Source organism: Pantherophis guttatus, chromosome 4 (genome assembly GCF_059756535.1).
Source record: "Pantherophis guttatus breed Tessera chromosome 4, ASM5975653v1, whole genome shotgun sequence".
Taxonomy (NCBI): Eukaryota; Metazoa; Chordata; class Lepidosauria; order Squamata; family Colubridae; genus Pantherophis; species Pantherophis guttatus.
The window spans coordinates 93101500-93117459 of record NC_142066.1 but is presented as its reverse complement, the minus strand read 5'-3'; the positions used below and the strand labels follow the sequence as shown (position 1 = coordinate 93117459).

General features: G+C 42.5%; 1 protein-coding gene across 1 annotated transcript in view; it reads left to right on the top strand.

The window, feature by feature from the left end:
• The window catches only part of TMC2 (transmembrane channel like 2), a 160339-nt gene that overhangs the window by 38703 nt on the left and 105676 nt on the right, over positions 1 to 15960 (top strand). The window contains exon 5 of the mRNA XM_087894129.1: positions 9659 to 9749. Coding sequence (XP_087750255.1) covers positions 9659 to 9749 — 91 coding nt within the window. The remainder of the gene's footprint in view (positions 1 to 9658; positions 9750 to 15960) is intronic.

Here is a 15960-nt window from a genome sequence, read left to right as displayed (position 1 = left end):
CTGCGAAAGGCAAAAGATCAGCCCAATTGTCCTGTTGGTAATTAATGTAGCACCTGAGGTACTATTTCAGAACTTTGTTAGTTCTCTCACAAGCCCCATTAGTTTGGGGGTCATGGGAGGAGCTTAAGCTGTAGGCAGTTCCCAACAGCTTCAAGAATTTCTGCCAAAACTGCAATGTAGATGTACCCCTCTATCGGAATTAATGCACTCAGGTGCACCATGCAACCTATACACATGTTGTACAAAGAGTTTAGCTAACATCTTTACAGAGGGAATCTTGGGGCAGCTGTACTTTTTTCAAGATCAGTAACAACCCAAATAACAGTATTCTCCCCACTTTCAGGCAATTCCACAATAAAGTTCATAGATATTTCTTTCCAGGATGCCTGGGAAGGCACAGCCACATTCTGTAAAAGCCTCTTTTAAAAGGTCTTTTTGCCACAGCACAAACTGGACAGCTGGCCACATAGTTTCAATGTCTTTCTTCAATTAAGGCCACCAAAACTGCCTCTTAACCAAGTGCAGGGTTTTTACAAATCCAAAATGTCCTGCTGACTTAGAGTCATGGGTGCTTTTTAATACAGTGTCTTTCATGCTTAAGGATACATATAATTTGGCCCCAATCCAAGCCAGTCCATCATGCATGATGCAGTCATTTTTGTGAGTAGTAAGCCATTCATCAACTTTTTGAGCTTCTTACACTGTTCATTTGGAATCTCAGACTCCCCCTTCTCATGAGCTCTAGTGGTTACCAGAGCTACTAGCTGCTTGAAGGGGATAACAAGTTTGACCACTTTGGCTTTAATGCCGTTGTATAGGGGCAATCTAGGCAAAGCATCTGCCATAAAATTCTCCCCCCGCCCCGGGACATAATGCTGGGTGAAGTTGAAGCGATTAAAGTGTTGAGCCCAACAGATTTGTTTAGGGGCTAGCCTGCACGGAGTTTTCATGGTCAGTCCATACTCAAATGGCATCCTTGCCCCTTCCAGAAAATGCCACCAAGTGAATAGGGCCCACCACACTGCATATGCCTCCTTCTCCCATATCGCCCATTTCTGTTCAGTCTCGGTGAGTTTCTTAGAAGTGTATGTGCATGGCTCTAGCAAACCCCAGGCATACCTCTGCAATAACACTGTCCCCAAAGGTACATCACTTGCATTGGCTTGAATTACAAATGGGGCATCTCGGTCAGGGTGCTTCAACATGGGTTCTGCTGTGAACAGTCATTTGAGCTTTTCAAACGCTGCTTGGCACTCCATGGTCCACTTAATCTTATCTTAATGAAATTCAGACTTTGAAAGTTTTGTATATAGTTCAGCAGCTCGGAGCCTTTTTAGGACTGCCCACACCAATTTCACATGTTCCTCCCTCATTTCAGTGTATATTAAAATATCATCCACTTGTACAACTCCCTTGTACAAAAAATCATGCAGCACCTCATTGATCAGTTGCATGAACCCTGCTTGGGGGGAGGGGGCTGTAAGGCAAAAGGGAGCACCCGGAACTGGAAACATCCCAGGGGGCAATTAAATGTTGTTTTCCATTCATTGCCCTCCTTGATTCGCATCCAGTAGTAAGCTTCCTGAAAATCTAACTTAGTGAAGATTTGTCCTTTTGCTAGATGTGCCAACATGTTCTTCATCAGTGACAATGGGTAGACATTTTCTACACACACCACGTTTAGTTCCCTATAATCAATGCATAGATGAAGAGTACCATCTTTCTTCTCCCGGAACAAAACTGGGGCTGCCACTCATGGCCTTGCTGGTTGGATAAATCCATGTTTTAAGTTCTTGTCTATGAAGGTCCAATGCTCTCCTAGTTCACATGAAGTCATCAAGTAAAGTTTAGCCTTTGGGAGTTTAGCTCCTGGAAGAATTTCAATACTGCAGTCTGTGGGGCGATGGGGCAGGAGCACATCAGAGCCTTTCTCACTAAACACATCTCTCAAGCCCCAGTATTCCTTTGGGATTTTTGATTTGATTATTGAGTGGTCTCCTGAGCTGCTGCCCCCAGCTTCCTTTGCCCTTTGTTTCTCTCACCGCTGGGTTTTGGGATCTTTTCCTCTTCCTTGGCTACTTTCTGCCAAATCTGTAAGAGCCCCCTCCTCCAATTCACATCAGGGTTCCATTTCTGCATTCCCATTCTCATCTCTACTGGTTCAGTTATAAAGTGAGCTGGCGCCCCTCCAGCTACAGTTCCATCTAGCTGGCAAAATGCTATGGACACTCTCAGCCGTTTGAGTCTCAGTCCCAGCTTTTCAATGACTTCAGGGTATTTGGCATAGAACTGTTGTACTTTCTTGGGAGCTCGGACATCTCGTTTATTTACCCATTCAGCCTGAGATAGTGGAAAATGTTTCCAGGCAATCAGATATTGGACTTTACCATGGTGTTTTCTAGAGTCCAAGATTTCCTTAACCTCAAAATGTTGCTCCCCTTCTATGAGGATGGGAATTGGAGGGTTGCTATGATCAGCCCTTAGGGGAGATGAGTGTTCAGGTTTCAATAAACTAACATGAAATACAGGATGTATCCGTCTCAAGGTTTTTGGCAATTCCAATTCAACTGTCACTGGATTTATCAGTCTAATCACACGGAATGGTCCTACATACTTAGGCCCCAGCTTTTTAGACCTCTGGGTGGTTTGTAAGTATTTGGTAGACAAATAGACTTTATCCCCCACTTTATAAATGTGAGCTGGGGACCTTTTCTTATCGGCTTGTGCCTTATGAGCTCGGTGTGCCTCATCTAATGCCTTCCGAGTCACTGTCCAGGTGCTCCTTAGTTGTTCCATCCAATCTATCAAGGAGGGATTTTGGGGATCATCTTGAGGTAACTCGTGAATGGGTACAAAATCCTGGCCCGATGCAACCTTACAAGGGGTGAATCCGGTGCTACTGTGTACAGAATTGTTATATGCCACTTCTGCAAATGGCAACAAGTCTACCCAATTGTCCTGTTGGTAATTCACGTAACACCTAAGGTATTGTTCGAGCACCCCATTGGTTCTTTCACAAGCGCCATTTGTCTGAGGGTGGTGACTGGAACTCAACCCCTGTGCGGAACCTATCAATCTTAAAAATTCTCTCCAGAAGCTGGAAGTAAATTGCACACCCCTGTCAGAAATTATTCTTTTTGGAGACCATGTAGTCGGTAAATCTGCCGAATAAACAATTTTGCGAGGGTTTTTGCTGAAGGGATCTTTGAGCAAGGTATGAAATGTACTTGTTTGGAAAACAAATCAGTTACTACCCAAATGACAGTGCAGCCCTCACTGTCTGGTAAGTCCACAATAAAATCCATAGATATTTCCTTCCATGGGGCGTTCGGTCTAGCCACACTTTGCAGTAATCCAGGGGATTTTCCTGGAGGTCTTTTAGCCGAGGCACATACTGGACAGCTAGCCACATATGTCTGTATGTCCTTTTTTAGTGCAGGCCACCAAAACTGTCTCTTAACAAGATGTAAAGTTTTGACAAACGCAAAGTGTCCTGCGGCTTTGGCATCATGCGCATATTTCAATACGGTTGGTCTTAATGTGGTCGGAACATACAATTTTGATCCAACCCAAGCTAGTCCGTCGCGAAGTGTGCATTCATTCGAGTGGATTTTAAACCACTCATCAGCTTTTAGCGCTTCTCGTAACTTTTTGAGTAAATCCCCCAAGAGTTCTGGATCGGTTTTACTCTGTGCTCTGGTAGTGACAGGTGTTGCCAATTGCGTTAAGGGGATCATTGGTTGAACCACTTCCTTCTTTATGCTGTTGTACTGTGGTAATCTGGAAAGTGCGTCCGCCATGAAATTTTTTCCCCCAGGAAGGTAACGTAAAGTGAAATTGAAACGCTTGAAATGTTGGGCCCAGCGTGCCTGTTTGGGTGACAATTTGCGTGGTGTTTTTAATGCTTCTAGATTCTTATGGTCAGTCCACACCTCGAAAGGGTGTTTCGCCCCTTCTAAAAATTGTCTCCATGTTAACAGCGCCCATCTAACTGCAAACGCTTCTTTCTCCCATATGGCCCATCTCCTTTCTGTCTCAGATAGTTTATGGGATGTATAAGCACAGGGTTGTAATATTCCATTCTCATTCTTTTGCAAGAGTATTGCTCCTACGGCAACGTCGCTAGCATCCGCTTGTACTACAAAAAGACATGAACGCCATTTGCGTGGAAAATGTCTTCCCCCCCTTCTCCACAGGAGTTTCAAAAGACTCACGGTTTTTTCTGCTTTCTTCCACATCACGGATAAGCTGCAAGGCTTGATCTATCATGAGACGTTCCTTCTGCTGTTGCATCCACACTGCCTCCCTTTTACGGGGTCTGGAAGTCGTCACTCCCCGGGGATTCTCCCCCCAGTCCGGCAGTCTCCCCACTCCTTTGGACCATCTAGCTTCCTCCGGCTCCAAACGGAGTTTTTCCAGCCATTCTGCAGTTTCTCTTTCCGACTGGAGGGCGGTTGAACTCGCTGCCCCCATCTTCCCTTCTTCATCACTCCCTCGATCTGACATACTTTGGATTTTCAGTCCCCTCGGGTTTTGTCCGGGATGACTGGGATGACTTCCAGCTTAATGTCAGGTATGCTTCCTTCAGTATCCAGGAAAGAAAACCCCAAACTCAAGCATTTTGAAGAATTTGGTACTTTTACTGAATATGAAAAGATTAACAACCCAGGAAAAGCTGGAAGTGAGCAAAACGCGCGAAATGCATCTACTAAGCTTCTTCCCCCCCTCATGTTTATATTTTCTCAGCCAATCTAAAGGTCTTCCAAAGGTCAGGTGGCAACACGTCTGGCAGCGTCATCCATCAGGAATGTCGAGACAGTTGGTCAGCCGTCCCCTTCTGAAATCCAGTTTCGATTCCCACGAAGTCCCCTCCTACAAAGACAAACCCCCTCCTCTCTTCCCCCCCTTTGCTCCATACCTAATCCCTCCCCGTTTCTTATGGCAGCTAAAGCAGAAAAGCTGAGGCTGACACTGACTATGTACCTAGTGCAGCCCGAGTCCAGTAAAGCCAGCATCCTCTCTTGGTCTCTTGAAGAGGGCACCACTAACTCCACAAGGAGAGTTGCAGGGGTCATCCACCAACTTACCCAGGGGTTGTCATTGTCGTCGCTGTTAGCCTCACCCAAGTTTGTCGGAGTTCCCAACCCCTCAGAGCCAGGAGGGTGAACTCTATGACATCCAGAACTTTCAGTGCTGCCTATTGGGTCCCTTGGAGCTGGTTTTTTTGCCTCCTCCCTTCAGGTTGCCATGGCCCTGGGGTTGGGTCTGCTGGATTGGTATGCTGCAACTCAGTGCCTCTCCTGCCCATGTCTGAGGTACATCGTGCTCCTTTCTTACGTGTGGAAGGGAAGGACTGACCTTGTCTGCTGGCTCTCCAGCATTGGTCCCAGGCAAGGTCGATCTCCCCTTCTGTTGCCAACACATACAACACATTACAAGCATTGTAAGGGTCGTGGGGTCCCGTGCAAGATGCAGGTATAGTAAATGTTATCACTGAGGCCATCTTTGAAGCAATCAATGAAGAAGTTTTCAGACCATGTGGCCAACCAGCATGCCATCTTTCGAAACTCCTGGATGTACATGGGCACCGACTGTCACCCTTGGGTGATGATCTTTATCTGGATCCTAGCCTTGCATTCAGTCAGTGGGTCCTTGAACCATTGGTGAAGAGCTGTCATAAAGTGGTCATAGTTCCACAGTTGGGGAACATTTCTATTATGGAGGGAGACCATCCACTTTGCTGCTGCCGCATCCAGGCCCATGGTTACTCATCTTATCTGGGCTTCTGCCATCTCCAGTTTGGCCCCATACTCCTGTGTGTAGTTCCAGACTTGCACCAGGAAGAACCCCAATTGCTCAGGGTCTCCCCCATACTGCACACCCAAGGCTGGGACCTTTGGGGCTTGGTGCCTTCTAGGAATGGTCCCTGCAGGTGGAGTGGCTTGCGCAGCTTGGTCTGGGGTGACCCAGGGATCTTGAGACGCTGCTTGTGTCAGAGGCCCTTGGGCTCTTTGACTCCCCCTAATTTGTTGTATCAGGAACAGAGCCTGGTAAAGCATGGCTTCCTCTGGGCTTCTCTTCAGGGGGGTCTTCCCTTTGCCCCATGCCCCTCACCCACCTGAGCCTGATGGGCTTCTCGCTGAAGTCCAGTTCTTCTTGCCATTCTGCCTCACCTGGAGTCTGGTGTGGTTTAGTGGGGGAGCCGGCCATAGCGCCAATTTCCTTCAGCTCACTCCCATGGTTAGACATTGGATGCTTGGTCCCCATGGTAGATTGCTGTCTCCTAGTTGACCCTAAAAGCAGAGCTTGCTTAATGTCAGAGCTGCCTCGGTTCAGTTCCCAGGAAAGAAAAATCCTTGGCTCCATAGATTTAGAGAAAGTTACTTTTACTAGGAACAAACTGAATGCAAACAGTTTCAAGCAAGCTGAGGCACCTGAGCAGGAAACAGCATAAAGATACAGTATACAGCCCAGCCCCCTTGTAGCTAGGCAACCAGAGGCCACTGCATACCAGAGCCAACTGACAGTGTGGCCTTGAAGCTAAAATGAACTCAAACAATAATTCATTAACAATGTTAGAGCAGATCCTAATAATCTGTATTACTGATTGAAGAGATTAAATCAGTTTATAATGCAGATATATAATGCATCTTGGAGAAGGAATTTCAGATCTACTCTACTGTTACCTCAAATTTCTATAGGTTAGACCAGGGGTCCTCAAACTTTTTGAACAGGGGACCACTTCAGGGTTCCTCAGACTGTTGGGGGGCCGGACTGGCTAGGTGGGTGTGTCGGGGGGGGCATGTGACTGGGTGGGTGTGGCTTGGTGGTGATGTGACTGGGTGGGTGTGGCTTGGTGGTCATGTGACTGGGTGGGCGTGGCCAATTTAGCAGTCCATTTTGCCAATTTAGCAGTCCATTAAATAATACATACAAATGAAACTTTAATTTGTTTTCCTCCTGGGAGTGTTCTATTTGCTTTTGTTTGACCACTTCAGAAAACTCTGTTTTGCAGCAATTCTTCTCAGCCCGAAGGAGGTTACAATCGACATTCATCCATCTCTCTCTCTCTCTCCCTCTCCCTCCCCCCCTCTCTTTCCTAGAAGAGCAAATGGGGGTGGGGAAGACAAATTGATGAATCCCATTCCATTTCATTCCATTTGCTCTCTCCCTCCCATCTCTCTGTCAGGAAAGTTTGTCTCCTACAAGAGCAAGTGGGGGTGGGGAAGAGAAACTTTGCTGAATCCCATTCCATTTGCATCACAGCAGTCTCAATCTGCTTTTGGAATCTCGCTGGCCGGAGCTTCCTCCATATGTGCCGAACCCGTGCAACAGGCTCGGGAAAGGGCTCCGCACATCTGGCAGGCAGAATCGGACCAGGAAGGGATCACTTGGAGTGGATGTACTGAGGAAGCCCCAAGACGGGGGCTCAGCAGTGCTGATCTGCTGGCCAGCCAGCCCTTCCCACCTCCCTCTCCAGTGACGGAGATGGATGTCCTCCTTCAGGCAGCCGAGCGGGAGAAGGACGGGCAGCCAAGTGGCAGGGGGGAAGGCAGCGGCTATTGCTATGTCCACTCCCTAGTTTGCTCAGGTCTCACCAGCCCCACTTTGGCAACAGGGACACTAGCTCAGAACGCTAGTGGGGTGCAGTGGGGTGGGGTGGGGGGCTGCAAGGCAAAAGGCTCCCTTTAGTCCAGGGAAGGGACTGCAGCCTTGGGGCTCTGTCTGAAGGAGCTGTATCACTCGGGCAGCACCCCGAAAACACTGTGGTGCTGCTACCTCGCAAGACAGGGTGGGGCGCTGCTCTCCCTGCCAAACAGCCCCAGTGAAGGAGGCATATTATCATGGGTCTCTACCCCTGACAGCTCCTGGATGGCAACTTTGCTGCCACTCAGCAGACCTGTGCAGCCCGAAGGAGGTAAAGAGGCCAGTTAGAAAGGCACGTTCCTCTTGTGCACCACCGAGGCTGTCAGCAGCTTGCACAGGTCCATTAGGCTGCAGCCACCACGAGTGGGGAAAGCCAGATCCCCATCAGAGTCCTGGCTCCCCAGGCCCAGCAGAGATGCGGGGGAAGAAACACAATCCCAGCTGGGCTTGGGTGGCCATAGCGCTGATGGGGATCGAGCTTTCCCCACTCGTGGTGGCTGCCTTTTGCCTGCTGGGAATTGGCATCTTTTTACCACTTCTAATCAGCCTTTCTAGTTGGCTGCTTTGGCTCAGCGATGGCACTGGCCTAATGGACCTCTGCGAGCTCCACAGCACTCTCAGGGCACTGCCCAAGTGACACAGCTCCTCCTGCAGTCCCTTCCTTGGACTGAAGGCAGCCTTCTGCCTTGCAGGCCCCCGCCCCCCGCTGAATCTCCATTCCAAGCTTGTGCGCCTGTTGGCAAAGTGGGACTGGTGAGAGGTGAGCGAGCTAGGGAGTGGGTGCTGCAATAGCCACTGCCTTCTCCCTTCCCCCCCACCTTCATTTGGCTGTCCACTCCTGAAGGAGGACAGCTGTCTCCACTACTGGAGAGGGAGGGTTGCAGCCAAATTTTGGGTAGCTTGTGAGTAGCCAGGCTTCCTTCTGCATGAGCAGGGGAGTCAGCAGGGCGCTACCCGAATCGGTGCCTGAGACTCAAAGCTCCTCTTTCTCCAGCCTTGGGGTGAGTGCCGCTTCCTACCCCACCCCCCTGCGATGCTTCAGGGAAGCCCAGCCAGGCACCACGTGTTCTGTCTGGCAGCAGATGGGGAAATGCTGCGCTTTCCCCCATTTCCTGCAGGGTCTGTTGGCAAAGCACCCCTCTTGTGCACCCACTGCTGCAGTTGGGTGTGCAAGGGGAACATGCTTCATGCACAGGCCAAGGGCAAGACCTACAAGGGGGCCAAGGAGATGACCAGTGGTGACCTGATCTCCAACCACAAGCCAAAAGAGATATGAGGGAGTAGGCAGCAGCCACCCCACACTCTCCTCACCTTGTCTTCCCCCACAGTGGGAGCAGTAGCCAAAGACAGAGGCACAGGGGAGAGGAATGTGGTCCCACAGGTTGGATGTGTCGGACAATCACGTGCTTGTCCCAGCCACATGGGATGGAGCAGGTGTGTGATCCGCATCACATGCCTCATCCACCCCTGCCCCTCTGTCTGCTGCCAATGCAACAGGCCTGTTTCTTGGAGGGCCAGCTGCAGAGTCCCTGCTGCCCATGCCCTCTGGCAGACGCAGCAGATGAGGCACCTCTTCCCCAGGCCCCCGTTAGCCAGGAAAAGCCAGCCATGCGAGGAGTGGGTGGGAGTGGTGGAGCAGGGGCAAGGCAGGGCAGGGGCTGAATGCCACTACTGTGAGGGCCAGATACATTGTGTCAGTGGACCGTACCCAGCCCAGGGGCCATAGTTTGAGGATGCCTGGGTTAGACGATGAATCAGTTTTTATTTCATTTATTTATTTATTTTGTCAAATTTATTTTCCACCCTTCTCATAACTGAAAACAATCCTCAGCAGCAGAATTAGCTCTATGAGTTCAACCCCAGTACTTTTAATATTTGCAATATACTATATTGTGATTAATGTCAGAGTAAATTTTAGAAGTCATTTAGACCAACTATCTCTGATGGACAGGTATACATCATATTATGATAGATAAATATAATCTTTTTCAATTATTATTTTTTTACTTAGGGAAGCTCAAGATTTTGTAGAAAAATTTGAAGGTGCTTTGGGAAAGGGAAAAGGAAACAAGTTATACGCATATAAGATGGTGTTGACAAAGGTAAGTGATCAGCATTATTTATAAGATGTTTATACTATTGAAATATAGAAGTCTGTACAACTTATATTAAAAATGAAAATACTGACATGAGTTTCAAAACCTAAAACTCAATGTTTGGCAGGCAGTAAATCTGAAAACTAACTTGGATAGATACATCTTTAGCACTGCATTCCCTCATTCATTCTAAACACTTTAAAATCTACTCTTCTCCCCAACTTGTTAACAAAAGAAATGGCAGTTGTGGGCAGAGTACAAAGAGTGTTAATACTAAATAAAATGAAGAACAGGGCAGAACTATAAGTTGTCCTTTCCCTGCCCCCACCCCCATTTAATTATGTTGTTAATAAATATTTTTTACCAGGAGTATTTTCTGTAAGAAAACAACCTTTTGAAAACTTTTGAATATTTCTGACTTCAGGTGGCACCGCAGGTGCCGAGGACGCTCTTTTCTTGAGCACCAGCCCTGTGATCTTATAAAGCCGCTAGAACAGCACAAATCAGCTGTCTAGCAGCTTGAAAACTTTCTTCCTGGGAAAAGGGGAGGAAGAGAGCAGACGGGCATAGGTAGAGCTCCCCAAGGAGCCCCAGGAACAATTCTGGGGCTCGAAGGGTGAGAGCTCCCTGGAAGCCCAACAGAGCTCCGGATCCGGGACATTTCTGCTTCAAGCAAAAGAAGACGCCACGACTACCCCTGCAAACAATGCTTGAATAAACATCATTCGGAAGCAGGCTGAGCAAACTCAGGAGAGATTAGATCTGCAAGTACTGAACTTTAACTCCAAATGTGTATTACTTCCTTCTGACTTATTAAGGGGAGAAAGTGAAACCAAGAAGGCGATTGTGCTTTATTTTATTTTTTTTAAATAGTTTTTATTAAATATAAATATTAAAAAAGACATACGTAACATATACACAACTAACATTTATACAACATATACACAAAAAGAGTATAATTTCTTCTTAAGCATTTTTTCAGAGTGACGTTCTACAATTCTACTTATAATATATTCCTTCACCTTTCTGTAATCTAATAATATTTTTATTACATATATATGTATCAATCAGTAATATATCCCCTATATTTTTTGTATATTTCTAATTTTTAACCAATTATACTAATTATTCCATATTTTATAATAGTCTGATTCTTCTTTTTCTTGTAATTCTTTGGTTAACCTATCCATTTCAGCGCATTCTAAAATTTTCCCTATTACTTCTGTTTCACTTGGTATTTTTTCTTGTTTCCAATTTCTTGCGTAGGTTATTCTTGCAGCAGTTAATATATGAATTGTAAGATATTTGATATCCTTAGGGTATGATTTGTTAAATATTCCTAATAAAAATGTTTCTGGTTCTTTTTCAATCTGTGTTTTTGTTATTTGTTCCAACCATTTTTTGATGTTAGACCAAAATTTCTTTGCTGCCGGGCACGTCCACCATAAATGATAGAAAGTACCTTGTGCCTTTTTGCACTTCCAACAAATTGGGCTATTTTTAGGTTGTATTTTTGCCAATCTGGTTGGAGACATATGCCACCGATAAAACATTTTCAGTTGGTTTTCCTTGTACGCCGTTGCTTTCGTTAACTTTAGGTTTACCTGCCAGAACTTTTCCCATTTTTCCAAAGGTATTGTGTGTTTGATATTTTGAGCCCACTTAATCGTTTCTTTGACTGTCTCTTCTTCCAATTTATAGCGTAGGAGAAATTTATAAATTCTACTAATTAATTTATTTTCTGAATCTAATATAATTTTATCTATTTCTTGTTTTTGATTATAAATTTCATATGTTTTTATATGCTCTCTATATTTGGATTGTATTTGAGTCTAAGTCCACCAGTCTATTCCTCTGTGTAAATCTGTCTCCAATTGTTGTTTTGTCTTTAGTTTGCCTTGATAGTCAATTATATCTTTATATCTAATTATTTTTGTCTTATCTGTTAAATTTGGGTGTCTAATTGATTCAGCCGGTGCTAGCCAATTTGGTATCTTCATATAATGTTGTTTTTTAATTTTAAGCCAAATTTGTAATAGTGAGTTCCTTATTGTATGTGTTTTAAAATATGAATGTGTTTTGTATTTCTCGTCCCACATAAAGGAGTGCCAGCCAGTTTGAAGTTCGTGTCCCTCAATTGTTAAAGTTCTAGAGTCCTTTAATTCTATCCAATCTTTGACCCACGATAGTACTGCTGCTTGGTAGTATATCTCCCAGTCAGGGAGTGCAGCTCCTCCTCTATCTTTTGTATCCTGAAGCAGTTTAAATTTTATTCGTGGCCTTTTCCCTTGCCAAATAAATTTAGATGTTATTTTATTCAGCTTTTCAAAAAACGGTTTATCTATTTTAATTGGGGTGACCTGAAACAAATATAAAAATTTAGGTAATATAATCATTTTGATGGCCGAAATTCTTCCTAGAAATGAAATATGTAAATTTTCCCATTTTTCTAAGTCTTTCTTTGTTTGTTCTAGTAATTTATCATAATTGTTTTCTTTAATTGCTGATGTTCTTGTAGATAAGCAGATTCCTAGATATTTTATTTTTGTTGTTGTTTGAATTTGTATATTATCTATCAAATCTTTTGTTTGGATTTCCGTTAGGTTTTTAACAATTAGCTTCTATTTACTTTTATTAATTTTTAGTCCAGCCACTTCTCCAAATTCTTCTATTTTTTGGAACAAATTAGGTATAGATTCCATAGGATTTTCTGTCAAAAACACTAAGTCATCAGCAAAGGCTTGAACTTTGTATTCTTCTCTATTAATCCTTAAACCTTCAATTCCTTGATCTTCTCTAATTTTTTTCAACAGGGTTTCCAATGATAGAATATATAGTAAGGGGGAAAGTGGACAGCCTTGTCTGACTCCTTTTGTTATATTAAATTTGTCTGTTATGTCATCATTCATAATTATCCTTGCTGATTGCTTGGTATAGATTTCTGCTATAATTTTCCCAAATTTTTCCCCAATTTGCATATTTTGTAGTTGTTCAATCATAAATTTCCCATTTTGGTTATCGAAGGCCTTTTGGGCGTCAAGAAAAACCAACACTGCCTGCTTCTCCGGGTGTGATTCATGGTATTCTAAAGCATTAAGTATTATTCTCATGTTGTTCTTTATTTGGCGTCCCGGCAGAAATCCATTTTGGTCTGGGTGTATATATGTATTTAATACTAATTTAATTCTTTCTGCCAAGAAAGAATGCAAATGCTGCAAATATTTTGTAATCGGCATTCAATAATGAAATAGGTCTATAGTTTTGTATTAACTGGAGATCTGTGTCTTCTTTTGGAATGAGTGTTATTATGGCTTCTGTCCATGAATTTGGTATCTTGGCTTTCTCCATAGCTTCATTATATAATCGCAACATATTCTCTCCCAATACTTCTTGCATTGTTTTATATATTTCTACCGGTAGCCCGTCGGGACCCGATGTTTTATTGTTTTTTTGCTTTTTCAGTACTTCATCTAGTTCTAATTTAGTTATTGGCCTATTGAGAGTAATTCTTTGTTCTTCTGTGATTTTTGGCATTCCTGATTTCTCTATGTACTGTTTTATTTTATCTTCCTCTATTTTCCCCTGATTATATAGATTCGCATAAAATTTCTTAATAATATCTTTTTTGGCCTCTTTACTATGTTGAATTTCTCCTTTATCATCCTTCAGTTGGTATATCATTCTTTTTTTCTGTTCTTTTTTCAGTTTATAGGCTAGCCATCTGCCCGTTTTATTTGCGTGCTCGAAATAGTTTTGTTTCGCCATTTTTATTTTTTGGGCTAGTTCTATTTGGTTTATCAAATTCAATTTATGCTTAATCATTTCCCATTCTTCTCTTATTGTTTTGTTCTGGGGCTTTTCCTGGAGTTTTTGTTCTATTTGTTTTAGGTCTTTCTCTAATTTCTCTAATTGTTTTTTCTTCTCTTTATTCTTTTTCCTCGTATATGCTACTACTAGGCCCCTTATATATGCTTTTAAAATATCCCATGTGTTTTGTAAAGAGGTTTCCTCTATTTTATTTATCTGAAAGAATATTTTTACTTCCTTTTCTAACATCAAATTAAATTCTTTTTCTTTACATAATCTTTGGTTCATTGTCCATCTCTTACGTCTTCTTTCCCCTTTCCAGTTTATGAATAGTGGATTGTGGTCTGCCCATTGGTTTGTGCCTATCTCAATTTTTTCTACTTCTGTTTTGATACTTGGGGTCATCCATGCCATGTCCAGTCTTGACCAGGAGTTATGCGGATGGGAGTAAAAGGTGTATTGGACCTCTTCTTCATGTGTTTCCCTCCATACGTCTGCCAAGTTTAGTTCTTCAGCCATAGTAAAGAATTCTTTTGGAAGTATTTCTTTTTTCTTTTGTTTTTTTTCCCCAGTTTTGTAGTCTTTCTTTGCATCTACTATTGCATTATAATCCCCTATTACACAAATATCATCATATTCTAATTCTGCTAATTTTATATGTAGGTCTTTAAAAAAAACTTGTAGTTTTTGGTTAGGTGCATAAATCCCTACAATTAACATTTTCCTTTTTCCTATTTCTAATTCAACCATCACCACTCTACCTTGCTCATCGGTATAAACTAGTTTAGATTGTATTTTTTCTTTTACGTAAATCACTACTCCTTTTTTCTTTTTTGGGGCCAGAGATAAACGTAATTCTCCTAATTTGGGGTTTTCTAGGATTTTTTGATAATCATTTTGAATGTGTACTTCTTGCAGACATATCACATCTGCTTCTAATTTTCGTAATTTTGTAAAAATTTGATTCCTTTTCTTTGGGGCATTTAAGCCATTAATGTTTACCGAAAAGAGTTTGATCTGTTCATCCATTGCCTATTGTATCTGTTTTTTGGTGTTTCTTGTTTCCATCCGTTCTCTAGGTTTTGCACCTTCTCTCTGTTCTCTCTCTTTTTCTTGCCTCTGTCTTATTTCTTTTTCTTCCTTTGTTTCTATTGGTTCTTCTTCTTGACTTTTACTATCTGTTTCCTCCTTACTTTCCTGTTCTACTTCTAGTCTAAAATGTGTGTTATGAAATTCTCTTGCCTTTTCTAGAGTGTCTATTTTATATCTTTTGTCTTCCCACGTAATTAAGATCCCCTCTATTGGCAGCCATCTATACATTATCTTGTATTTGATCAATAGTTGTGTTAAAAACTGATATTGTTGTCGTAGATTTCTTACTCTTCGGGGTATCTGTTTTAAAATTATAATTTCTTTTCCATTATAGATCACCGTTTCTTCTCTAGATTTCTTATAGGCTTCATCTCGGATTGATTTTTTTAAAAATTTAACATGGACTTCTCTCGCCAATTTGTGTCTTCTTATATAATTTGTTTGTACACGATAAGTTTCTTCCAATTGTCCTTTTATTTCTTCTGGCTCTTTTTGTATCATTCCTGCAATAATCTCCACCATCTTTCCTTCTAAATCCTCATTTTTTTCTTCTGGAACGTTTTGAAAACGCAGGAAGTATGAGGCCTTTTCCATTTCGAGCATGGCCAAGGAGTCTGACATTTCTTTATTTAGTTGTAGGGTTTTTTGTTCCATTGCTTCTACTTTTAATTCCACGTGGTCTATTTTTGTTTCCGTTTTCCTAATTCTCTGTTCATTTTCTGTTATAGAATTTTGAATGCCCCCAATTTTATCTTTCATGGTCTTAATATCTTCCTTAACTTCTCCTAATTCATTTCTGATCTCTGCATGGAACGTTCTCATTTCTTCCTGATTTTCAGCTATTTTTTCTTGTGTTTGAAACAGTGTTTCCTGGATCTTTTGAAACATATCTTGTATTACATTAGGTGCCATTTCCAGTTTTTCTTTTTCTTTTTCTTTCCCCATCGTGCTATCTATTGTTTTTTGTTGTGAGGGGGAAGGAGTCATTACTAACGTACTAGTTGTAGGTTTTTTCCCTGTCTTTGTTATGGTGGATGTTGTATACATTTTTAATATTCATGTAAAGCTTTCCAACCTTAGCATCAATTATTAAGTTATTCCTTAATATCTCTTTTCCCCTCCAAATACTACTTATACACCACACAACTTATATATAGTTATATTATATTATATTGCCAGTTATCCCAATTAAGCAATTAATTCTTGTTCATAGTATAAATCTATTTACTTATCAATCAAGATTTTAATTTAATTTTCTTAATTTCCTAATTAGCAATCTTTTCGATTACCCCCTTTTTCAATCAGTTTATCTCAGAGA